This window comes from Diabrotica virgifera, chromosome 1 (genome assembly GCF_917563875.1).
Source record: "Diabrotica virgifera virgifera chromosome 1, PGI_DIABVI_V3a".
In the NCBI taxonomy this organism is placed as follows: domain Eukaryota; kingdom Metazoa; phylum Arthropoda; class Insecta; order Coleoptera; family Chrysomelidae; genus Diabrotica; species Diabrotica virgifera.
In genome coordinates this window covers 154,831,444-154,858,222 of record NC_065443.1, presented here as the reverse complement: position 1 = coordinate 154,858,222, position 26,779 = coordinate 154,831,444, and the positions used below count along the sequence as shown (strand labels likewise).

Genomic DNA, 26,779 nt, shown 5'->3' with positions numbered 1-26,779 from the left:
GGGGCAGCTGCCCCCCTGCCCCTGGCTAGAACCGCCACTAAGTTTATATCGATAGAAAAAATTCAATTAAATATCGAAATAATATAAAAATAATATATTAGTAACATACATATTATTTCAAAAATATATTACTTCATATAAACTGTAAAAGAATTGAAATATCAAATAAATAAATATTACTTATTAATAATAAAACACTGAAAACGTTTGTTTTCTATATTTCCACAGAATTTATTATAACTAAGTGACTATAGCTTTTTCGGCAGAGTGCCTTTCTCAAGTGATATAGTTTACAATGTGTTTGCCTTTTTAAGTCTTCAACTGAAGAGGTTGAGGAGTGGGGAGCTGTTTGTCTCGAGTTGGTCATTCAGAATTATATCTGTATTTTTCAGTTTATTAATTTTCATAGATTCTAAAAAAGATAGCTTAAGGCCTTTATTTTGAATTTGCAGAATTTGAAACTCTTCATTGAAAGAATGATTATGATCTAGAAGGTGAAGTGCGTATGTAGAAGTGTCTGTTTTTCTATTGTTGAATGCCCTTTTGTGTTCTGCTATCCGTTTGTCAAAAGTTCTGCCAGTTTGACCGATGTACGTTTTCGAACAGTCACCACACGTTAGTTTGTACACACCACTCTGTAGTTGCTTTCTCTTTCGGCTTTTATTGTTCTTAATATATTTGCTTAAGTTGTTGTTAGTTCTGAAAGCTGGTGTTATTCCTTTCTTTTTTATGTATCTGGCTATTTTTGTTGTTATCTTGCCAGATATGTGAGAGAGCAGAAGGTACTGGGTTCTTTCTGTGGTGGTGGATACACTAATTTCAGGGCTTTCTTACGGAGTTTTTTGTTTAAAATTTTGTTAACTGTTTGTTCGTTATAGCCGTTGTTTACTGCTATTTGTTTAATGATGTTTAGTTCTATCTCGAAGTTATTTTTTGTCATGGGAATTTCTGTCAGTCTATGTATCATGCTATGGTAGGCTGCTAATTTGTGTTGTGTAGGATGGGATAATGAATTGTGTATAGTTGTGTCAGTATGGGTAGGTTTATGATATACGGAGAACTCATGTTTGTTGTGTAGTCTGGAAATCGTTACATCTAGAAAGTTTATGGAGTTATTCTGTTCTGTTTCTATTGTAAACTTAATATTATTATGAAGTGAATTAATATATGATAGAAATTGGTCAAGTTGTCTGTTAATTCCTGTAAAGTATACTAGTATATCATCCACGTATCTCCACCAATATAAGAACTGATAGGTGTAACGATTTCCAGACTACACAACAAACATGAGTTCTCCGTATATCATAAACCTACCCATACTGACACAACTATACACAATTCATCATCCCATCCTACACAACACAAATTAGCAGCCTACCATAGCATGATACATAGACTGACAGAAATTTCCATGACAAAAAATAACTTCGAGATAGAACTAAACATCATTAAACAAATAGCAGTCAACAACGGCTATAACGAACAAACAGTTAACAAAATTTTAAACCAAAAACTCAATAAGAAAGCCCTGAAATTATTGTATCCTCCACCACAGAAAGAACCCAGTACCTTCTGCTCTCTCACATATACTGGCAAGATAACAACAAAAATAGCCAGATACATAAAAAAGAAAGGAATAACACCAGCTTTCAGAACTAACAACAACTTAAGCAAATATATTAAGAACAATAAAAGCCGAAAGAGAAAGCAACTACAGAGTGGTGTGTACAAACTAACGTGTGGTGACTGTCCGAAAACGTACATCGGTCAAACTGGCAGAACTTTTGACAAACGGATAGCAGAACACAAAAGGGCATTCAACAATAGAAAAACAGACACTTCTACATACGCACTTCACCTTCTAGATCATAATCATTCTTTCAATGAAGAGTTTCAAATTCTGCAAATTCAAAATAAAGGCCTTAAGCTATCTTTTTTAGAATCTATGGAAATTAATAAACTGAAAAATACAGATATAATTCTGAATGACCAACTCGAGACAAACAGCTCCCCACTCCTCAATCTCTTCAGTTGAAGACTTAAAAAGGCAAACATATTGTAAACTATATCACTTGAGAAAGGCACTCTGCCGAAACAGCTGTAGTCACTTAGTTATAATAAATTCTGTGGAAGTATAGAAAACAAACGTTTTCAGTGTTTTATTATTAGATAAAATGAACTTCCATCAAGTAACGGTCGAATCCATCAATTATTACTTATTAATTTTAATGTAAGTAATGTTAAATGGCAGGTTACAAACTTATGGTGCTGTCTACCCAATGATTTATGTATTATGTATATTATATTGTATAATATACAGTGTGTCTGCTTAAGTTGGACACATATATTACGGGACACTTTTTTATTTTTAATTTTACGAAATAAAGTTATAATTCATAAAAAGTTCTGCATCGTCTAAAACCTACGATTCAATCATCAGATAGCAAATTTTATCTATATTATAGGAGGTATTTTAAAAAATATGAATTTCGCTCAAGATTAAAGTACTTTTTTTCACACTGTTGTAAATTATTGTTACTACGAAAAATTGTTTGGAATTAAAAACTGTGTTCTAATATATGCAATAGTTGTTATTATTATAATTAAATAATTAATAATTATTATAATAATGTAACTATTATCTACATTCTTCTAATAAAGAGAAAATATTTAATTTTTTTCTCAATTTAGAGATACCTACCAATCATCATTTGCATTTATAACTCTTTTATTATTAATTTTACGAACAAAAATTATTCTTCATAAAAAGATCTGCACGGTCTAAAATCCAAGATGCAATCATAAACATAAGATTATATAAAATTGTATCGATTTTAGTCGATGTGTAAAAAATGTGAATTTCGCTCAAGAAATTCGCTCAGTAAAGTGCCTTTATAGCTTACAATATTTAAATAGTAGGATATTTTTATTTTTTTTTCCCATAATCATCACTACGATGATGATTATTACAATTACAATCTGGTCATATTTGACCAATGAGCAATTTTAATCTAACCTAAATTATTACTGTTCCTTAAAATTAAGAGCTTGCCCCATAGCGTCTCTTATTTAACCTAACAAGATAGTGCACTATTCTAGCATACACACTAACGCGCACAAGCACTATGCTCTGCTTTTCACTATCACCTATCACTTAAACTAGTTCATAAGGTTTTGTCCTCTTCAGTCATCTAACTTGCCCAGTAGTATCGAGGAGCTGGATTGCCTCAATATTCTCGTGCATGTGAAGTCGTTGCTCGTGACTTCCTGCCATCTTCTTGATGATTAGATCCACAGTTTCCATTCCTAGGTCCTTATGGAGATCACTGTTTGTAACATACCAAGGAGCATCTACAATATTTCTTAGTATTTTGTTCTGGAATCTTTGTATTACTGTTATATTACTTGGTCTAGTACACCCCCATAGTGGGCATCCATAAGTCCATACAGGTCTCAATATTTGTTTGTAAATTAGTAACTTATTATGCATCGACAGTGTGGAGTTTCTTCCAATTAGCCAATACATTTTTTTATATCTTATATTTAGTTCTTCCCTTTTTTTCTTAACGTGCACCTTCCAGCGTAGTTTTGCATCTAATGTTATACCCAAATACTTAGCAGTATCTGCATATGGTACTTGGATATTGTTGATTATAACTGGTATATATTGTATTTTTTTGTTGGTGAAATTAACATGGACAGATTTAGCTTCATTTAGCCTGATTCTCCATTTTTGTGTCCACTTATAGATTTGGTTAACTGCTATTTGGACCTTGTTGGTCGCCTCTTCACTTGTCGTCCCTACTGCTTGAATAGCTGTATCATCAGCAAAGGTGGCAACTGTGTTGTTTTCCAGTACAGGTATATCACACGTGTATAGTAGGTATAGGACCGGACCCAACACACTGCCTTGTGGAACACCTGCTCTAATTTCTTTTAAGTCTGAAAAACAGTCTTCTTGCTTAATTCTAAAATGTCGTTCTTTTATGTATGACTGTAAAAGTTTTGAGTACTGTATAGGTAAAAAACATTTTAGTTTGTATGTTAAACCTTCATGCCAGACTTTATCGAAAGCCTGTGCAGCATCAAGGAATACAGTTGAACAGACTTTCTTTTCTTCTAGGGATCTTTCGATAATATTTGTGATTCTGTGCACCTGGTCAATTGTTGAATGCTTATTTCTAAATCCGAATTGATGTGTCGGTATCAAATTCCTTGCTTCAATAATTGGTTTTATTCGCTTAAGTAGCAGTTTCTCAAACAGCTTCGATATTACAGGAAGCAGAGATATCGGTCTGTATGACGAAACCTCATGTGCTGGTTTTCCTGGTTTAGGAATCATAATGACTTCCGCCATCTTCCATATCATTGGTACATATTTTAATCTGAATGCACCGTTAAAGAGGTTTGTTAATTTTACGATAGCTCTTCGGGGAAGATTTTTCAACAGCTCACCCGTAATTAGATCATAGCCCGGAGCTTTCTTCGGATTAATATTTTCCCTTATTTCTTCAAGTACTTCTTTTGGTGTAGTTAGCCGAATTTCTTCCTCTAATTGAACAGGTTCCTCCCATCTTTCTTCATCCCCTTGAGGTTCATTTGGTTTGAATGTATTTTCAAGATGTATGGCAAATAGTTCTGCTTTTTGTGCACTACTTCTGGCCCAGTTGCCATGTTCTAGTTTAATAGGAGGAGAGTGCATAATAGGTCTTTTCAGTCTTTTAGTAGCTTTTCATAAGGAATAATCTGTACTACCGTCATCTGTTAGCTCCTGTAAGTAAGAATTAATCGAGTCATTCTTTAATTGTAAGATAGTTCTTTTGAGTTGTTGACTTGCACGATTTAGTTTAGTCTTATCTTGAGGAGACCTTGCTTGTTGCCAGATTCTTCTCAGTTTTATTTTTTCAATTATCATGTTCCTTATTTCCTTTGGATAATTATTTCCTTTTAGCCTAGGTTTCAGCGTAGGAGTGTTTTCCCATGCTGCTTGCTGGATATTGTTCACCAACAATTCTGCTTCTTTATCTAATTGCTCTGCGTTTTGTATTGGTACACTTAGATTTATTCTCTCTTCAAGGCTTAGCTTAAAACTATCCCAATCCGTCCATTTATTTGTTAATGTGGGGTTACTTTGTTTTTTAATAATCCTGTCACTCATGGTTAGTACTAAAGGGGAATGATCAGAATTTAAGTCCCAACAGTCATCAATGTCTATGAAATTAGTTGAAATATTCTTAATAATAAAGAAGTCTATTAAATCAGGGGTCTTGTTTCTATCCGTAGGCCAGTAGGTTGGTCTACCAGTTGATAGTGCTTCACACCTATGTTCTTTAGTGGCTAACAAAAGCTCCTTTCCCTTAGTAGTAGTGATTCTAGAGCCCCAGTGGGTGTTCTTTGCATTGAAGTCACCTCCAATAATGAACCTTTCCCCTAAGCTTTTCAAGAATTCATTATACTGCTCTTTTTTAATGGAATGTTTAGGTAGGCAGTATATTGAACTTATATTTATTTTAAAAGTTTTAGTTTTTATGTGTACTGTAGTGGCTTGAATATGTTCAGTTTTATATTCCAACTCTTCATGATGACATATATGATCCTTTATGATGATTGCACTGCCTCCTTTGGCCGCATTGTCAGGGTGTATTGTATGATATACCTTATATCCTTTAAATTTGATGTAGGATTGATTTGTGAAATGCGTTTCAGAGACAAGAAACAAATCAATTTTTTCGATGTCAAGGATTGCTTGTAGTTCTTGTTGATGATTAAGCAACCCGTTGGCATTCCATGTGACAATTCTAAGATCATTAGCCATTTCTTACCTTTGGAATAGCACCTTGAGCTCTATATTCCAGGGAAGTGACCCTTTTATTTAATTTTTTCAACTCCTGTAATATCATTTGTAGGGTTTGTTCTGTTTCTTTTTCAATCCCTGTTGTTTTTTGGTATTTATCATTCTGATAATTTTCATTGTGACCTTTTGTTACCGCACTATATGTCTTATTACTAGTAACTTTCTGTGCTTGTTTTCTTTCACCAGCATTTGACTTGGTTTCAGTTGACCTTCTGTCTGGAGGGTGTGGCAAATTCGTCTTTTTCAGACCTCTGTTTTTTATTTTCTGCATTTCCTTTGCGACGATACATCCTCGGTAGTTGGCAGGATGGTTTTCACCACAATGGACACATTTTGGTTTAACATTTTCAGGTTTGTCGCAATCTTTAGTAAGATGTTTTTTTGTGCATTTAACACACCTTGGCCCTCTAGCACAGAACTTCCATGTGTGACCATATGCTTGACATAGTTTGCATTGCGGTATTAGTTTGGAATTTTTAAAAGGCTGAATTTCAACTTTTGTTCCTAGGATGTCCGTTATCCCATATATGTTGTTGATATCTTCGTCTGGTTTGAAGGTTAACATAAACATGTCTAATGGCTGTTTGGTTTGCCACTTTAGCTTTTTAACTGCGTCTATGGCTTTATAGCCTCTTTTTTGCAGATCTTCAACAATTTTTTGGGACGAGCAAGTGTGATGTAATCTCTTTACTATAACTTTTATCGGTCTTTCTTGTTTGTTTTCGTATGAGTGATATTGGATATTTTCCTCTCTTAAAGCTTTTATTAATTTTCTGTACTCTTCACCGTCTTGTACATTAACTTTTATCACTTCACTATTCACCAGTTTAGTAGTAAAGTTTGTTATCTTCGATTTAAGGAAGTTATATAGGACTTCATATTTTTTGAAGCCTTCCACTACCACAGGTGGAGGCATTTTGGCTTTCCTAACTGCAGTTTCTTTGGAGCTATGTTTTTGTGGTGAGATGTGTGGTGAAGTATCCATCTTACGTTTCTTACTGGCTCTTGATTGAACCCTAATCCACTCTGTCTCCTTAGCGAGCTCTTCTTCATCTGTTAAATATTCTATTTCATTTTCTTTTTCAGTTAAATTAACTTTTGTTGCCAACTCTGTATATTGAGATTTTAACTGTGCTAGTTCTCTTTCAAGTATGCTTACTGTATCACACAATTTGGTTTTGTGGCTCTCGGCAGCTTTCCAAGCATTAAATAGAGTCTGTTCGTTTTGCGACCTTTTATAATTTTCTTCAAAAAGCGCCTGGTTCACTTTCATAATCATATTTTGGTTGGCTTCTGCCATTGGTTCCTGTGTGTCAAGCACAGGCTGCTGGTTGTAAGCCATATTTACAATAATTCATATAAATAAACAATTTGACTAATTTAATAATTATTGTTTGAAGGACTGGCCTATTTTATTTTTATTTATAACACATGCGATAAAAACGATAAAAACATACATAGCGATAGCAGGCCTGTCCAGTCCCACTCTGCGGAGACAAGACCTGCTCTCAACTTTTGTTGTTATTGTTTTTCTATTGTATACTAATTACAGATACTAATAAATTATATTCAAATAAAAGAACGGCTTACCGCTTTTATACTGATTTCGTTTCACTACAGAACAGAGTCACATTCACGTGCTTCTCTTCCGACAGTCAATCGAATACTTAGGAATGGTAGGATATAATTGCACATTAAACATAATTTTTAATTCTAAACAACTTTTCATAATAGCAATTTTCCATATTAGGAATTTAAATACATAAAAAACAAAGGTTTCGTTATAATAATGCTCGCATTTTTAACTTGTTATATTTAAATTGTAATAAAACGAACTTGATAATAAATTATAATAATAACTTCATTCCCGAAATTCCTTTAAAAATTATTCTGTTAACAAATTTCAAAATAAATATATAAATAGCGTATGTTTTAATTTTCACTTTTTCCTAAAAACTCGAAAGGGTTCTCTTATTCCATCATTACTTGCTTAGCTTTGATGTTATAAACTTCATCTGGAGCTCACTTGATAGGTATTCTTGAGTACTTTGACAAGTGTTCAGTAAATATATTTTATAAAATGCACCGTTTTCCCGTTATTTGAGCTTGAATACTTAGATTTGGGTACTAGCCGAAAAAAATATACATTCCATCACCTATAACTCACTTTTTATTAATTCTCAAAGGTTTTTCGAATAATAAATCTCGTTTATTTTTTATTATCTTCAATTTTGATAATCATAACTATTTTGATAAAACTTACAGTTTTTGAATTATTCACGAAAAACCGCTTTACATCATGCATTTATGTCACGAAAAACTCAAATCTTTGATCTTTAATAACTCAAAAAGTATTGATATATTTTAATAATTAGAAGTAACAAATGTTGCTTAAAATTTGTCCCTCTATCGATTAATGGGGTTATTTTTAATAAAATAGTTTTCACCCCCGAGAAGGGGTGGCATCCACCCCCAGGGTAAAAGCGCACGTTGGCACCATATCAGTTTTGTTTCTTGAGTTATGCTCTAACTACTCACCAATTTTCATGCAAATCGATGGAGGTTTAACAAAATAGAAGGTGAAAACATTTAATGACTGCACCAACTTTCCCCTTTCATCCCTTATTGCTACTTCCTGTATCCACTGAGGTGTCAGCCTGAAAGGGGTCATAGTGATCAATATACAATAGACACATTTCACATGCCAAACTCCATATTACTTATGACGATGATTTCTCGCCTCTAGCTCTCCGTCTATTTGGTCTGCACGAACTCGTTAACTGGTTTTTTCCTGTTCCGAAGCATTTTCCATACTTTCTTTTGGGCACCATATAGGTCGTAGTTCATGTCGCTACTGAATTTAGCCCAATGTTCTCTTTTGATTGATTTTACTCTTGCGTTTACTTCGTTTCTTACTTGGACTTATTCTGCGAGAGCTTCTTCAGGTTGTATGCTTTTATATCTCAGGTAGCATTTGCGTTTTAATTCAGAGAGTTCTTTTACCTCTTGACAAAACCACAGTTTGGTATGGTGTGTCGCTTTAGTGTTAATTTTCCGCTTTTCAATCGCTTCTTCTGCTGCTTTGTTGATGTATTTCTTAATTGTTTGCCAAGTATTTTCTACTCCTCATTCTGGTTGTAAGTCTATCTCTTTTAGTTTGCTGGTAATCCTGTTCCCATAAAGGAGTTTTGTACTCTCTGTTGCTAGCGACTCTATATTGTATTTTTCGATGAACATTGGGGATTTTCTGTTTCGTTGCGGGCGTTCTAGTAACATCTTGCATAAAACAAGGTTGTGATCGGTCCCCAGGTTAGCAGATGTAAGGGCTCTGACACCAAGTACTTGTGACGGTGTTATCACTCGATTTGTGATTATAAAATCTATCATAGATCACTGGCCTCTATTATTGTTAAAAGTGTATTTATGTTGGTCTTTATGAGGAAAGTATGTGTTGTTGATTCTCATTTCATTTCTAGCGCAAGAGTCTATTAGTGCTCCGCCGTTTTCATTAATTATTTCTTCGTTGTACTTTTGTTGGATACCTGGTATGACATCGTTTCCTATCCGTGCATTAAGATCCCCGAGTACCATAATTTTGTGTTTAACATTTATGTTATCTGCGACGTTTTGTAGTTGCTGATAGAAATTTTTAGTTTCTAATGTGGGCTTAGATATGTTTGGGGCATACGTGCTTTTCAGATGTGTTATGATGTTACGCAATTTTATAGAGATTTTTAATAACCTATCGTTGATTTATTCGATATCTTCGATGTTTTGCGTGTATTTATCGTATTATCGTGCAGCAAAATTCCAACTCCTGAATGCGCTCTTTCTTGTTTAGCTTTTCCGCTGTATATGAGTGTAAATTCACCGTATTTTGATGTTCCTTGGCCCTTTTTCTTTGTTTCGGAGATTCCGCAGGTGTCAATATTATGTTTTTTCATTTCTATTATGATCTTCTGGTCTCTTCCGTTCCACGACGTTATGTTCCGGCACGTGATTCGTGTGATGGGGTGTTTAGGTTTTCGTTTACCAATTCGTTTTTCCGTTGTCATAGCGTGTGTCGTCATCTCATAGTTCCGTCCGGTATCCAAGGCTGTATCTTCAGTTCTGTGAGCCAGTATAATTTTTCCCCCAGGTAGATGGCTAACCTCGCCATAGGAATCCTCCTCCTTTATCCGGGCTTGGGAGAGACAGTGTCATCCGATGAGATACTCAATCCACCCATCAGACAACCCAGGCGGAGTTATAATTAAACTACTTTACAATATCTGCCTCCACAACGCTAATATTTCAGCAGAACTACATAGGTATCAACTTGGTCAATACTACCCTAAAACTTACAACTTAAATTCCACAAGCACTAATGAATCAGAGGATAAGTTTAACAGATGAACAACAGGGTTTCGTACTGGTACATCATGTACAGATGCAATATTCGTCATAAAGCAAATTACTGAGAAATCACTAGAGTCTAATAGACCAGTATTTCTATGTCTCATTGACTTGAAGAAAGCATTTGACAGAGTAAAACTCAATGATGTAATCCATCTTCTGTATAATAGAGAAGTCCCCTTAGGTATCATAAAAACTACATATTGAAAACATCTACCAAAACAACAAAATGGAAGTCAGAATAGATGAGCAACCTACAGAATCTATAAACATAGGCAGCGGAATAAGACAGGGAGACTCATTAGGTCCTATGCTATGCTTTTCAATTTAATCATGGATGAAGTCATCAAAAGCGTCAACAAAGGAAGAGGATACAGAATTTGAAACAAGGAAGTAAAAATACTCTGGTACGTAGACGACGCAATACTGATAGCCCAAGATGAATATAGTCGGCAAAGATTAGTCCACAGATTTAACATAAGAGCAAAAGAATTCAATATGACAATTTCATCTCAGAAAACTAAAACAATAGTAATCAATAAAGAACCAATCAGATGTAAAATAAACATTGTTAAGTTACGGAGACCTGGACAAAGAAGTGAGAAATTAAGTACAAAAAGCAAATAGACTGGCAGAATGTCTTAATAACACTATATGGCGAAGCCGACATATTAACACTGAGACGAGTTCAAGAATTTATAAAGCCAGTGTAAGACCAATAATGACATATGTATCAGAAACAAGACCCGATACAGCCACAACACAAAGACTACTGGAAATGACAGAGATGAGAGTACTGAGAAGAATTACAGGAAATACGCTGAGAGATCGAAAGAGGAGTGAAGACATTAGAAGACAATGTAACATATAGTGTATAAAAGTGTTTAGTGTATGACACTAAATAAAAAAAAGAATGCAATAACCACATAAGCAGAATTGGGGAGACACGTGTGGTCAAAATAGCAAGAGATAAATCACCAATCGGTAGAAGAAGTGACAACCTTCCATCGACATATCAATCTGCCAACGAACAAGTAAATTGCTTATAAAGACGAAGAATAAGAAGAAGAAACTGATCTGTAGTTAAGCATTATTGCTTTTTGATGTTAAAGTTTGTCGAAAGTTAGCTTTTGTCTCAATATTGTGTACACCACGAACATAAATAATGAAGAAAAATTGAAGCTTTCATATTTGGATACTCCACGCATATGTTAGAATTTCCTTGGTCCGGTAATATAACTGTGAATTGTCAAAATGTGCTAAACAGAAAAAAATATTATAAAACAATGAAATTTAGTCCAAGTAGGTAATGAAGTTTAAAATAGGACAAATCCTCGCAATTTTTACAGAATAAATCTATTTGCTTAAAAATTTGAAAATAAGTAGTGGATAGTCCAGGGATCAAAATCTATATGATGCTGAAAGGCGCTTTTACTATGGGGGTGGTTGCCACCCCATATCGGGGGTGGAAATTTTTTATTATACTTTGACCGTAAAAGCTGGTAAAAACATTCAATCTAAGCAAAAAACGTTTTATACATTTTTTTGATAAAATTAATAGTTTTCGATTTATTCGCTATCGAAAGTGTCAGTTTTATATCGAAAAAATCAATGTTTTCAATAAGTTTTCTGCTAATAACTCCAAAAGTTTTCGTTTTATCAAAACAACTTTATTAAACAAAAATGTACCCTTGAAAAAATAAACAAAACACTTTTTTAAAATTTTCTTTAAGGCCAATAGTAGTAAAGCTATACTTTATTATATGTTAGCTCTTCTTCGTCAAATACTAAATATTGTAGTTTCAAAGTCAAAAGACGGGAGAACTATGCATTTGTCGAGGATAACTTGCTTAAACTAATTTAAAGTATTTAAAAATATTATCTACAGAAATAAAAAATCTCTCTAGCTTAAAAATTAAGTGACTTATAATGAAAAGAATGACAGTCCCTATTTTTTTCAGCGAAAAAGTGATTGGAATCAACCCCCTAATTACCACCCTAATTGAAATTAGTCATTGACCATATTTGGTCTTCTTTATTTATGTATTATTAATAGGTTCTAGAAGTTTGACCGGCTTATAATGATTAATTTTTAAAATAATAGAGCGAATAACGAATTTTTGTAGTTTGGAAAAAAATGTCCTTTTCTTCAGAATAGAAAGATTAGCATCAGAGATACGAAAAAATGTGTAAATATGAAATTGTAGATTGTTTAATTCCCAAGAACCTTATTTGCAAAAATTTTTTCTACTGCAAAAATTGAGTGAGTTATTAATAATTAAAACTTGTAATATCATGCAAAAACCACCTTTACCAACCCTTTCAAAGTCACCTCTTTTTGCGACTGAGGATTTTAAAAAGATTTAATATTAATAGTCTTATAGATCTTGTAAAAACCTACTAAATTCTTTTTTACCGAACTTTCTAAGATAAAAAATAAAAAAGTTCCGGTTAAAAAATCAATTTTTTTTTTGAAAAAAAAAAGGAGAAATCCAATTGGAAGCATAATAATTAAATCGAAAACTATTAATTTTATCAAAAAAATGTATGGAATATTTTTTGCTTAGAATGAATGTTTTTATCAACTTTTGTGGTCAAAATATAATAAAAAATTTCCACCCCCGAGATGGGGTGGCAGCCACCCCCATGGTAAAAGCGCCTTTCGGCATCATACAGATTTTGATCCTTGGACTATTCCCTACTTATTCTCAAATTTTCAAGCAAATCGATCCATTCTGTAAAAATTGCGAGGTGAAAAGCTTCAGTTCCTGGACTAGTTGTTTCATAGTGATAGCGTGTTCATATTTTTTTCCTTGAATTTATACAATGGCTTTGACTTTTTACAAGGTTATAATTATTAAGTCACACTAATTTTTTTTACTTACCACATTGTATGTTTTATTATTATAGTAATCGTAGTCAACTTTAGCGGGAAAAAGCGGTGAGATATGTCCTACATAGTTGTCAAAAGCGCCGTGGAAATCGAAAACCATAACATTGATCAAGTCTAGTAGCCTAAAATTTAAATTTAACTTAACATTAAACATATGGAAATATTAGGTGAAGGTAAAAAATACGAATAAATTAAAAAATGTTATAGAGTGTGTGTCAAAAGTAGTTGGACACGTTGAGCTAGGTGGCCAGTGAAACGTAAAAAAAGACGATAGACTACCCCAGCTAATTGAAATACCATTCGAAAATAATATCTCAACCAACTAAGATAGCTATCGTTCACCCTAGCTTAGCTCAGTCTCTCAGGGTGTATGTTCGTCTTGTCCTAATCTTAGATATGAACTCTGAAAATTTAGAATGAAAGCAAACAAAACAGTATTTTTAACTAATCATGTTTATTTGTTAATAAAGATATAATAAAAATGTGACTTATTAAATGCATTAACAAATATATTCAAATTCTTGCCAAAAACTAACAATTCTGGATTATACTTATGGCTTTTGGTATCTGGTTCGCTGGTAACTTCTAGATGTCGAATGGTACAGCTGTAGACTTGTAGACCTGGGCAGATGTTGTGTCCCTAGGTCAACTATGACACTATGACACCAAACACAACTCCCCACTTCACCTCCTGGGGGTGTGGTGAGAGACAACATTAAAATCTTAAATAGGAACCCCTACTTTTTGGTAGGATTTTATTTAGATTCCTTTTACAAAAATAAGTAACTGAATTTTTTCCAATTATTGATAGATCGCTATAATCGAAAAAAACACGATTTATCCTTAGACCCTAGGAAAATTATGGAAAAAATGAAAAATATGTGGTTCAATATTTTTGAAAAATCTATTGAATGACACCAAACATGACCCTCTACCCTCCTTCCTAGGTGTGGGGTGGGAGAACTTTGAAATGTTTAATAGAAACCTCCACTTTTTAATTACAGATTAGAATGCTACGTGAAAAAGTACACAAGTTTTATCTGAATTTTTTTTCGAATTGGGATAGATGGCGCTATGATCACAGAAAAAATTTAAAAAATGTTATACAGGGTGTGTCAAAAGTAATTGGACGGACGAAGAGTGCAAACTAGCAGTGGACGAAAAGAATAAAACAAGATTGAAATGGCTAAGCACAGGTAAAGAAGAGGAACGAGAAAAATACCAAGATCAAAGGAAAAAGACAAAGAAATTGTTTAAATCAAAGAAAAATAAAAAAGTAGACGAAATTATGAACGAGATCGAAACAGAAAATAAGAGACACAATTCAAAACCACTGTACCAATACTTAAAGCTAGGTAGTAGAAAACGGACAGCTAATGTAACCATAGAAGCAGAAACATGGCAGAAGTATTTCGAAGAAATGTATCAAGAAACGGATGTAGAAGAAGAAAGAGAAACAATAATGAACCCGGAACAAGGTGAAGAAGAAGAATTGACCTATACAGAAGTAAAAGATACAATATGCAAACTGAAAAACGGGAAAACAGCGGGAGACGACGGAATATGTGCAGAACTTATAAAATACGGGGGTGAAGCACTATACAGAAAGATTTATGAACTAATACAGAATATATGGAATAAGGAAACAATGCCCGAAGAATGGAAGAAAGGAATTATTGTGACAATCCCAAAACAAGGAGACCACAGGATATGTAAAAACTACCGAGCAATTAATTTACTGAATGTAACATATAAAGTACTGACTGGTATAATTAGAGACAGACTAACAATATACACAGAACAAAGCATAGGAGACTACCAGTACGGTTTCAGAAAAGGAAGATCCACGATAGATGCTATCCATACACTAAAACAAGCGATAGAGAAAACATACGAGTACGACGGAGAAGCACATATACTTTTTCTAGACTTTAAACAGGCTTTTGACAAACTAAGTAGAAGAAAAATGATCCAAGACTTACAAGAGAGCAAAATACCAAATAAAATTATAAGAATGATAGAAATGACAATGCGAGATTCCCAAGCAACAATAGACACCGGAAGAGAGAGAACAGAAATAATAAAAATTAAAAATGGAGTAAGACAAGGAGATGCGCTCTCAACTGTACTATTTATTCTATCATTAGATAAGATAATAAAAAAGTTGTCAAACGCAGGAACTATAAATAAAAATAAAGTACAAATAATTGGATATGCGGACGATATAACCATAGTAGCAACAGATAAAAAGGCATTAAAGAAAACCTTTCAAGAAATAGAAAACGAATCCAAACTAAGAGGACTGGAAATAAATGAAAATAAAACAAAATACATGAATGTAAGTAAAAAAAAGAAGACGCAACTGACAGAAATGACAATAGACGCACACAGCTTCGAAGAGGTTGAAACATTCAAATATTTGGGAGTATTAGTCAACAGAAGAAATGAAAGTGTAGATATGAAAAGAAGAATTCAAGCAGGAAACAAAGCATTCTACAGAAATAAAAAAATTTTCAAAGATAAGAAGATAAGCCGAAATACAAAAATGAAAATCTACAAAACGACCATAAGACCAATAGTGCTATATGCTTTGGAGACATTCACATTAACAGCAAGAGAAGAAGAGCAGCTGAAAGTTTTTGAGAGAAAAATTATGAGAAAAATTCTGGGACCAAAGAGGGAAAACGAAGAGGATGCAAGGCAATGGATGAACCACGAAATACAAGAATGGATGGGTCAAGAGAACATAGTAAGAGCAACAAAAGCACAGAGAATTAGATGGTATGGACACATAATGAGAAGAGAGAAGAACAATCCGTTAAGAGTTATAACCGAATGGATACCACCAGGTACAAGAACCAGAGGCAGGCCTAAACTCAGATGGAGACAACAAGTGGAAGAAGACTTAAGAAGTATGGAAATTAGAAATATAGGAAGCAAAATCAGAGAGAGAGAAGAATGGAGAAAGGTAGTGGAAACAGCGAAGTCACACCAGCAATTGTAAAACCAAAGTCAGAATGGGATGATCCCCCACAAAAAGGATCTTCAAGTGAAAACAGCTTCAGCTTCCTCGGGAGCGTACAGCTTGTATATATATATATATATATATATATATATATATATATATATATATATATATACAGGGTGTGTCAAAAGTAATTGGACGGTCGAATAGATCTGTATACTTATATAATGTATACCGATCAGAAGACTTCAAACTAATTTTTATGATACTGGATACAAATGTTTAAGAATATTTTGTAGAATCAGAATCTGCAATTAAAAATAGGGGGTTCCTATTTAAGATTTCTAAGTTCTCCCCACCTCACCCGCAGGGGTTATGATGGAAGGTCATGTTTAGTGCCATTCGATAGACTTTAAAAAAAATATTGCATACGTGTTTTATATTTTTTATTTAGAAGTGTATTTTTCAAGATATCAGACCGTTTCCATAATTTTCCTAGTGTATAAGGATAAACCGTTTATTTCCTATTAAGTATAGCGCCATCTATCAATAATTCGAAAGAAATGTCTCGAATAAAAATTGCTTATTTTTATACAAGGAATCCAAATCTGTAATAAAAAAATGGGGAACTTATTTTTTTTAATACATATACCGTAGAATTTCAAAATAATTAAGATTAGAGACATAATTTTTGAGAAATTATTTTATAAGGTCATAAAAGGAATAAGAGGTAATAAACATAAAGAAGTAACATCACTAAAAGATCAGAACGGAGATCTACTGACTGATGAAGTGAGCATTATGAAAAGATGGAAAGAATATTTCCAGAAACTACTACAACACGAACCACACAGCACAAGTGAAGAAGATGAAGAAAGAACTGGCGAACAAGAAGTTGAATTTATACCAAACATTACAATGGATGAACTAACTGACGCGATTAGGAAGCTAAAAAATGGAAAGGCACCAGGTCATGATCAAATTACGGCGGAAATGATCAAAAACATGGGTGATATGGGACTACAAAAGTTATTAGAACTATTTCAAATGATTTGGAGAGACGAACAAATACCTACAGACTGGGAGATTGGTCTGATTGTACCTATACATAAAAAGGGTGACAACAAGAATTGCAATAACTATAGAGGAATAACTCTGTTAAGTACAGTGATGAAAGTTTATGAGCTAATAGTAGAGAGTAGACTGAGAAAAATAATAGAACCAACTTTAGAAGAATCGCAAAGTGGTTTTAGACCTGGTAGATGTACACAAGATCACATTTTTACGTTAAACGATATAATAAATAAAAGATTATCTAGGAAGAAAAAAACGTACCTCAGCTTCCTTGATATGGAAAAAGCATTCGACAAAGTACCTAGATCAAAAGTATGGAAAAGTCTGAAGAACAGAAACATACCAGAGAAGCTTACACAGGTAACTAAATCAATATACAGAGACACTAGAAACCGTGTGATAAGTAAAAATATGATATCTGACCAGTTCAGAACAACTGAAGGTGTAAGACAAGGGGGAAGCTTGAGCCCGTTACTATTTATTACTTTTATGGACGAAATAATAAAAGAAACAAAAACAAAAGTCAGACCATTACACATAGGGTATAGAAATCTGAAAAGCACAGAGATAGCAGATTGTACATTTGCCGACGATGTAGTAATTTTAGCAGCGACTGAAGACGAGCTACAAAGAAGCGTAAAAACATGGAACACAGTTTTAAAAAAGTATGGTATGACTATGCACAAAGAGAAATCGAAGGTAATGGTAATAGCTAAAGAAAGAGAGGATGTGCATGTCCAGGTAGATGATACAGAGATTAGACAGGTACAATCATTCGAGTACTTGGGAGTAACCATTGAAGAAACAGGTAGACAGGGAGCTGAGATCAACAAAAGAATTGATAAAGTGAATAGACTGTACCACGCAATAAGAAAAACAATTATTAACAAGAAAGAAGTATCGAGAAATACGAAAATCAAGGTATTTAAGGCTATATACAGACCAGTACTTACATACGGATGTGAATCCTGGGTACTAAATAGACAACAGAAAAGTAAGATACAGGCAGCAGAAATGAGGTATCTACGCAGAGTTCAAGTTAAAGAACAAACAAATTGGACCTGGAAAAGCTGAAGATTCAGGAATGTAAAGAGAAGTTCGAAGAAGAAGTCGCAAAGGAGTCAAGGACGCCAGAACTGCACTCCATAGAGAGCAAATGGAATAATATCAAAACAGCAGTACTGACAGCAGTAGTATACACCCTAGGAAACAAGAAAAAGGAGAGAATAGGAGCATGGTTTGATTACGAGTGCAAACAAGCAGTAGAGGAAAGAAATGAAGCACACAAAATGTATATATAACAAGAAGAACACGAGAAAGACGAACATCATTTGAAGTCGTAAGATAGAAAGCAGACAAGATATGTAGAAATAAACAGAGAGCCTATGAAAATGGACTAACACACAAAATGGAAGAAAATTTCAAAAACAACTAAATTAGAGGGGCTTACGAATACATAAAAAAAGATAAAAAGTGGGTATAAACCTCAAGCAAGTCTATGTAAAGATGAAAGTGGGCAAATAATCAGTGACCAACAGAAAATCACAGAAACCTGGAAGCATTATTTTCCTACCCTACTTGAGACACAAGTAGACATGGAAGATGAAATGGGTACGAACTACATAGAAGAGAATGAAGTAGAGAATGGAGTAGAAGCTCCAACCATAGAGGAAGTTCTCGAAGCTATTAAGGCCCAGAAAATCAATAAAGCCCCGGGGGTTGACGAAATACCAGCAGAATTTTATAAGGTAGGTGATGACCACCTAGCAAGTCACATCCACGCGCTAATCAAAGACATATGACAAGAAGAGAAAATACACGACGACTGGAAGAAAAGTATAGTATGCCGGATCTATAAAAAAGGAGATAAACTCCAGTGCAAAACTACCGTGGAATTTATCTACTATGTACAGCATATAAAGTCCTCACGTATATTATAAATCAGCAGCGGCTCCAAACACCAGCAGGAAATATTATTGTAGAGTATCAGACGGGCTTCCGACGGGGAAGATCGCCACTGGATCAAATATTTACAGTCAAACAGATATTGAGCAAATCATGGGAACACGACATTGATGTTCACAACGTGTTTGTAGACTTCAAACAGGCATACGACTCAGTCAAAAGGAACAATACCACACAAGCTAATTAGACTCATTAAAGCCACAATGGATGAAACTCAGGCATGTGTACGAATACAAAACCACCAGACAGACTTCTTCAAAATTTCGCAGGGACTAAAGCAGGGAGATGAGCTGGCCCCAACTTTGTTTAACCTGGCACACTGGAGTATGCGGTTAGGCAAATGCAAACTAGACGAGGAAACCTACTAACCAACCGAACGGTTCAACTGGCCGCTTATGCCGATGATATTAATATTATCAGTAGAACATCAACAGGAGTACAGAAAACATACGCAGAGTTAAAAACGCAAACAAAAAGACTAGGTCTGGAAATTAACATAGAAAAAATAAAAATAATGATACAGACGAGAAGAAATATAGTCCCACCAAACATTATACATGAAGATGACATTGAAACGGTTGGAAAGTTTACATACCTGGGAGTAGAACTACTTATATGCCGACGGATCAGAAGATGGAGAAATACGGAAGAGAATAACGCAGGCAAACAGAGCTTATTTTGCCCTCTCCCATATATTTCGGTCTAAAAATGTCCACCGAAATACAAAGATTATAATCTATAAAAACCTTAATTCGACCAATAGCATGCTATGGCAGTGAACCATGGGTCCTGAAAGAAACATCCAAAAACAAACTCGACACATTCGAAAGGAAAGTACTGAGGAGAACACTAGGACCTGTGAGGGAAAACGGAAGCTCCAGAAGTCGATACAACAACGAGCTTTATCAACTTTATAAGGAAACACCCCTGTCAGACTTCATTAGAATACAAAGATTGCAATCGGCCGGACCTGTGATAAGAATGGGAGAGGATAGGCTACCAAAGAGAGCACTGAATGCTAGAATACAGGGAAAGAGACCGGTTGGAAAGCCAAGAATGCGCTGGGAAGACACAGTAAACTGCGACGCACAAGCCCTTTTAGGAGTCCGTGTATGGAGAAGAGCAGCCACAGACAAGGAAGGGTGGCCAAGGCTCAATTTGGGCTGTAGTGCCGTAGAAGAAGAAGAAATTATTACAATAAACATAACCCTGTAATAACGTAATCTTTCATTCTGCGTTTAAATTTTTCAAAAATACTTATTAGTTTTCCCAGGATTCGAAAAAAATGAATCCCATTAAATAGCATTGGAGCCGAAAGTTTGCGCCTATCCCCTTAAAGTTAGATCCCACTTGAACCTAAACAATTTTATTTTTCTACGTTCAGGATTAGTTATTTTGTAATACCTTTTTTACCACTATAAAGTCAGTTGAAATTACCAGTAACCTAAGCAAGTGATTTGCGTTTTAACATAAAAGAAGCATTTTTGCTTTTGCTTACTTTGAAATCGCTGGAATGTCATAAGCTTCATCAATTTTTTCAATTGCTCCCGCTACTGCTGCACTTAATAAGTATCCCTGGGGCTTTAAAACATTACTAAGTTCTTGTAAAAGTGCCGTGAAGTCGCCCTACAATATAGATTTAATGGTTAGATTTGTCTTCAAATAAATATTGGAGAATAAGAGTAGATCCAGTTCATTTATTAAACGTTCAACAGAGCAATAAAACAACAAACTTTCAGAAGCAAAATCTAGACGTTTAATAAACTAATTCTTTTATAACAAGCAAGAAAATCTGAAAATAACAGTATGAGTAGAACAATATATTATATCTTAAATGTACAAAAATTTCATGATGAGAGGAAACAATAATGTGGTTAACAAAATTTTAAGACGATGCATGATGGTAAAGATGGAAAGTTTATAGATTTGTCTAATAAGGCGTTACGAACAAAAAATGAGAAAAATAGCTAAAGCATCTTGTTTGCTAGGAAAGCACGACAAATAAATAAGACAGTCGAATTGTCCTAGTTTAATTTTTCCTGCTTCCAGCTTTAATTGTATGTTTATTAATATGGGATTATTGGGATATGGATATTATAAAATCAGTTCAATTCTGTAGAGTAGAGGGGCCCAAGCGAGGATTTTTGCAGTTACTCGAGCGCGTCAGATTATCACATGGGGAGAAACCTTGTACCCTGTAAATGTACCTCTGCCATATGTACCTCTGCTCTTAACACAGGGGAGTTCGTTAAGGCGGGTCCGAAAAAAATCTATCGTTAGAAAAACTCGAAATCGTCAGATTAAGATAAAGTAAGTACCTACATGCAAAACAGTGTATATTTCAGTGTAAGGAAATGGGTGAGTCACAAAGTTTCACAAAAAAGCGAATATTTCGCGAAATGAACGTCAGATAGAAAAACTAAAAAATACGTGTTCAATATTTTTCAAGTGTCAAAATAACTGCCAATATTTGAACACACATTTCAAAGTTTATCTAACATCAGCAGTTGAATCTGCAAAAAATATAATTATAAAATAAATAGTGAAGTGACAGTGACGTACCAAATGTTCCCCTACACATTCGGCAACTCATTGCTGAAAAACGTCTTGCGAGAAGAAACTGGCAAAGATCTAGAAACAACATAAATCAACATATATACAATAGACTACGTAGACAACTTGGAGTAGCCATCAAAGCTGCAAACAACGAAACCTTCGAACATTACATTACAAACCTTACAGCAAATGATCAGACGCTATGGAAGACGACTAAGAAACTCAAAAAACCATACACAACTATTCCTCCCCTCCATAAACCAAATGGTGAATGGGCTCGTTCCAACAAAGAAAAAGCGGACGTCTTTGCTGAACATCTTACGAGTGTATTTCAAACCGAGCCACCAGACCCTGATGAAGAAGTGGAAGAACTAATTAGCGCAGCATGTTAAATGTCCCTTCCAATCAAAAGTTTTACTCCTATAGAAGTCAAGAAAGAAATAACCAAACTCAACTCACGAAAGGCTCCAGGTTATGACTTAATCTCGGCACAAGTACTAAAACAACTTCCTCGTAAGGCCTTTATTATGCTAACAGTAATATTTAATCGCATGCTAAGTTTATGATACTTTTCAATAATATGGAAATTTGCAGAAATCATAATGATCGTTAAGCCAGGCAAAGCGCCCAATGAAGTAACATCTTATCGACTTATCAGCCTACTCTAAATCGTTAGCAAAGTTTTTGAAAGATTGCTGCTACAAAGAATATACGCAGATCATGAATTCCTAACATTACTACCAGAATATCAGTTTGGTTTTCGGGAAAACCACTCTACTACACAACAAGTCCATCGAATAGTAAATGAAATATCAAAAACTCTCGAAGAAAAGAAATACTGCAACACTGTATTCCTAGATATCTCACAAGCGTTTGACAAAATTTGGCACAGAGGTCTGCTTTACAAAGTAAAATTAGCACTATCTAGTAACTATTTCCTCCTAATCAAATCCTACTTATCAAATAGATATTTCTGTGTAAAATTCAAAGATCAACAATCCAGCCTCTGTCCTATTAACTCCGGAATTCCGCAAGATAGTGTTCTCGGGCCGCTGCTTTTCTCACTCTACACAGTCGATATACCAGAGTCTCATAATACTACGATCGCTTCCTTTGCTGATGACGTAGCAATACTCGCTGTAAATGAAGATCACATACAAGCCTCACAAGACCTGCAACACCATCTGGACATACTCAGTGAGTAGTCACAAAATGGCGAACAAAAGTAAATAAAACAAAATTATCTCAAATAATGTTTACAAACCGTCACAACACATGCCCACCTGTAAGAATGGAAAATGTACGAATACCAACAGTAACAGACGCTAAATACCTTGGCCTCCATCTTGACCAACGTCTTACTTGGAAAAAACATATACAGACCAAAAGAAGACAACTAGACTTGAAATTTCGGCAAATGCATTGACTCCTTGGACGCAAATCAAAACTCAACATCCACAACAAAATTCTTCTGTACAAAACAATACTCAAACATATTTGGTACTACGGACTACACCTCTGGGGCTGTGCAAAGTCAACATCACTCAATATCATCCAAAGATTTCAGTCGAAAGTTCTAAGATCAATAGTGGATGCACCATGGTATGTAACTAATCAAACACTTCACGAAGACTTAAATATACCTTTCATCAGAGAAGAAATCCATCGAGCATCTGAATCACAAAACGAGCGTACCATTCACTATGACAATGAGTTAGTAAGGGAATTATTCCATAATGGCCCTGCTACAAGGAGACTAGATCGAACCTGGCCTCAGGACCTACATATTTTAAAACTTAAACATAAATAGAATAAGATGAGACATCATTGGAAGTCTCTTCTTCATGCCCAAAAACATGGAACACATTTACTAAATACTCTTTTAACGATGTAGATTGTAAATAAACATAATTACATAAAAAAAATATTTTTCAAAAATTTATCGAATGTTACCAAACAAGACCCCCAACGAGAGGGGTGGGGGTAAATTTAAAATTTTAGATACGAACCTCGCGATATTTCGCGAAATTAACATCAGATCGAAAAACTGAAAAATACACGTATTCATTATTTTTGAAAACTCTATCGAATGACACCAAACACAGGTTACTTTAAAATCTTAAATAGGAGCCACCATTTTTTATTGCAGATTAGGATTCCTTACGTAATAATAAGTAACTTTTATTCGAAACATTTTTTCGAATTATGGATAGATGGCGCTATAATAGGAAAAAATGATTGTTGGAAATACAAAATTAAATTAAAAAATGGAAAGTCCCCCACTTTATGGAAAACTTAACTTTTTTTGGTTTTAGGACCTACTCTTCACAACCCAATAGGTTTCCATAACGCTCGAGTAACTGCAAATTTAGCATAGGTACTTTCCTCCCCTACTATTAGAGCTAACAGCGTGAACAACCTATTGGGAAATTATAACATATATATTTTTTATTTCCCTTGTCATCAGCGATTGATATCGATCCAGTCATTATAGTTTATTGTTTCATTTATTAAAAAGTTAATAACATTTGTGTTATCATATCACATACAGTCGGAAAAATAAAAGAATACCCATGAACGAACATATAAAACACGCTGTATTTTCCTGTCACCGTGTCACAAAGAAAATTGCCCCGCGCAAGTACATGTAATAATAATTATTACATGTACTTGCGCTGAGAAATTTTTTTTGTGACACGGTGACAGGAAAATACAGCGTGTTTTATATGTTCGTTCATGGGTATTCTTTCATTTTTCCTACTGTAGATACGATCAAATGTAATATGTTTTTAACTGGATTGATCTGACCTAATGTTTACAAAATACAAGATGATAGAAAGTTATTAAAGAATTATATTTTAGTCAAAAGTTTGTGGCTCATTGTCGTGTTCTACTTTTATTAAAAATTATTAAAATATAAAAGATAAGGAGACAACTTCAATAAAGCTCATTATTACGGATTTATTTGATGATACAAACCTCGAAAATAAACAAAAACAAATGAAAAATTGAGAAATGTAAATAAATAGAAAGCCGCAGACCGAATTCAATATACAGAAAAGTGTTGGAATTTATTAACGAGGATATTTTTCTATGACGAGATACTGACAGTAATAAAGAGCAGAATACATATATACCACCATCATTTTTCCACGTAAGTGATTTGGTCTAGAGTCTAGAGAACTTTCCTTACCAGTCAAATATCTAGCGAGAGAATTCAAACCGCAGACACAGATCATCAAAGATAATACTGGAAATACATACCATAACACACCCAGAAGGTATCGCAGCAGTGTGGAAACAATATTGCGAAATACTATCAACTACTGTTCTAACAACGACCCAGAGAATAATAAAGAGAAAATAAATGAGTTATTAAAAAGAACCACAAATATTGAAATCGGAAATTGAGGTGGAATTAGAAAGCTAAAATTTATAAAAGCTGAAGGGAAACATGGAATAACAGCTTAGACACTTAAAGCAATGGGAGAGATGGGGACTGACGTAATGCTTAGAATTTGCTGTAAAATGAAATCGAATACCGGAAAGTGTCCACATGACTGAAGTAAACTCACGTTTATTCATGTATAAAAAAGGTTCACCGACTGATTGCAGCAATTACGATACAGTAGCATTTCCCGTGCGAGAAAAGTACTGCTAACCATCATCAATAAAAAATTAAAATTAATCATCTTACCACAAATTCCCAAGAACATTCCCAAGAAGAGAAGACATTCTTAATATTCATCAAATTATAGAAAAATTTCGAGAGTTTAATATAAAAATATATGTTTGTGCCTTAGTGACTACTCCAAGACCTTCGATAACGTTAAATGGAATAAAATGTGGCCTATATTTAGAGAAATGGGTACACCAGAACATCTATTCTATTTTTTACAAGAACTGTATGTAAAATAATATTGCTAACGTAAGAGTTAATAATGTGGTTTCGGAAAACTTCAAATTGAAAACTGGAGTTCGGCAAGGATGCATAATATCCCCCAGTCTATTCAATATATATATATATATATATATATATATTTAAAAACATGAGATGTAGATCCTTGAAACACACTCAGTGATCAAAAGATCCAAGGTTAATGGTTTGACGACCACTCGTACGAAATCAAACAGATGAAATAGAGAATGTGGAAAAATCCCCTTACGAATGTATGTAAAATAATTTTAATAAAATAAAAAAATCCAACCCGAAATGGTGGATGTGTGAATTGTTCGTAAGGGGATTTTTCCACATTCTCTATTTCATCTGTTTGATTTTATATATATATATATATATTTTATTTTATTTTATATATATATATATATATATATATATATATATACAGTAGAGCGTCGATAATCCGAACCCTGGTAATCCGAACGCAAAAAATTTATAAATTTAAAAAATATGATCGCGTACCGACTTTTTGGATTTAATATGACAATATGGGCAAAATATGACCGCGGATTTTTGTTAGAAAATTTTTTGAAGAAATACATACAATATATTTGTTTATTATGCAGGTGTTTTATTCCTTGTAACTAAAACCTATATACACATGTACATAATATGTACTATGTTTATGAGCTTTGTATGTATTTTTAACATAATATGTTCGATAATCCGAACTACCCCTGTACCAATTAGTTCGGATTATCGACGCTCTACTGTATATATATATATATATATATATATATATATATATATATATATATATAGTGAACACATTATGCGTCAAGTTTTTGAGGAGTGACAAGGTGGGGCAACTATAGGAGGAAGAAAAATGAAAAATCTACGTTATGCTGATGACACAGTTATATTGGCGTCTTCACCAGAACTCGAACAAATTATGAATAGGCTGGACACGGTGAGTACGGAATATGGATTGAAAATAAATGTACAGAAAATTAAAGTAATTACCATCGACAAAATCAGAAACAACCAAACAGAGATAAGAAACATTTATCAGCTTACGAAATGGTCAGACAATTTAATTACTTAGACTCGGTCGTCACTAACTGAGTAGGATACGAAGACGAGATCCGTCGACGCATCACAATGGCCAGATCAGCAACA

At 34.1% G+C, this 26,779-nt stretch overlaps 1 protein-coding gene across 1 annotated transcript in view; it reads right to left on the bottom strand.

Annotated features, from left to right (window-relative positions):
• Positions 1-26,779, bottom strand: part of LOC114334397 (chitotriosidase-1) — a 45,837-nt gene that overhangs the window by 8,886 nt on the left and 10,172 nt on the right. Inside the window, exons 4-5 of the mRNA XM_028284433.2 lie at positions 20,645-20,772; positions 13,135-13,264 (exon numbers count right to left, since the gene is read on the bottom strand). Coding sequence (XP_028140234.2) covers positions 13,135-13,264; positions 20,645-20,772 — 258 coding nt within the window. The remainder of the gene's footprint in view (positions 1-13,134; positions 13,265-20,644; positions 20,773-26,779) is intronic.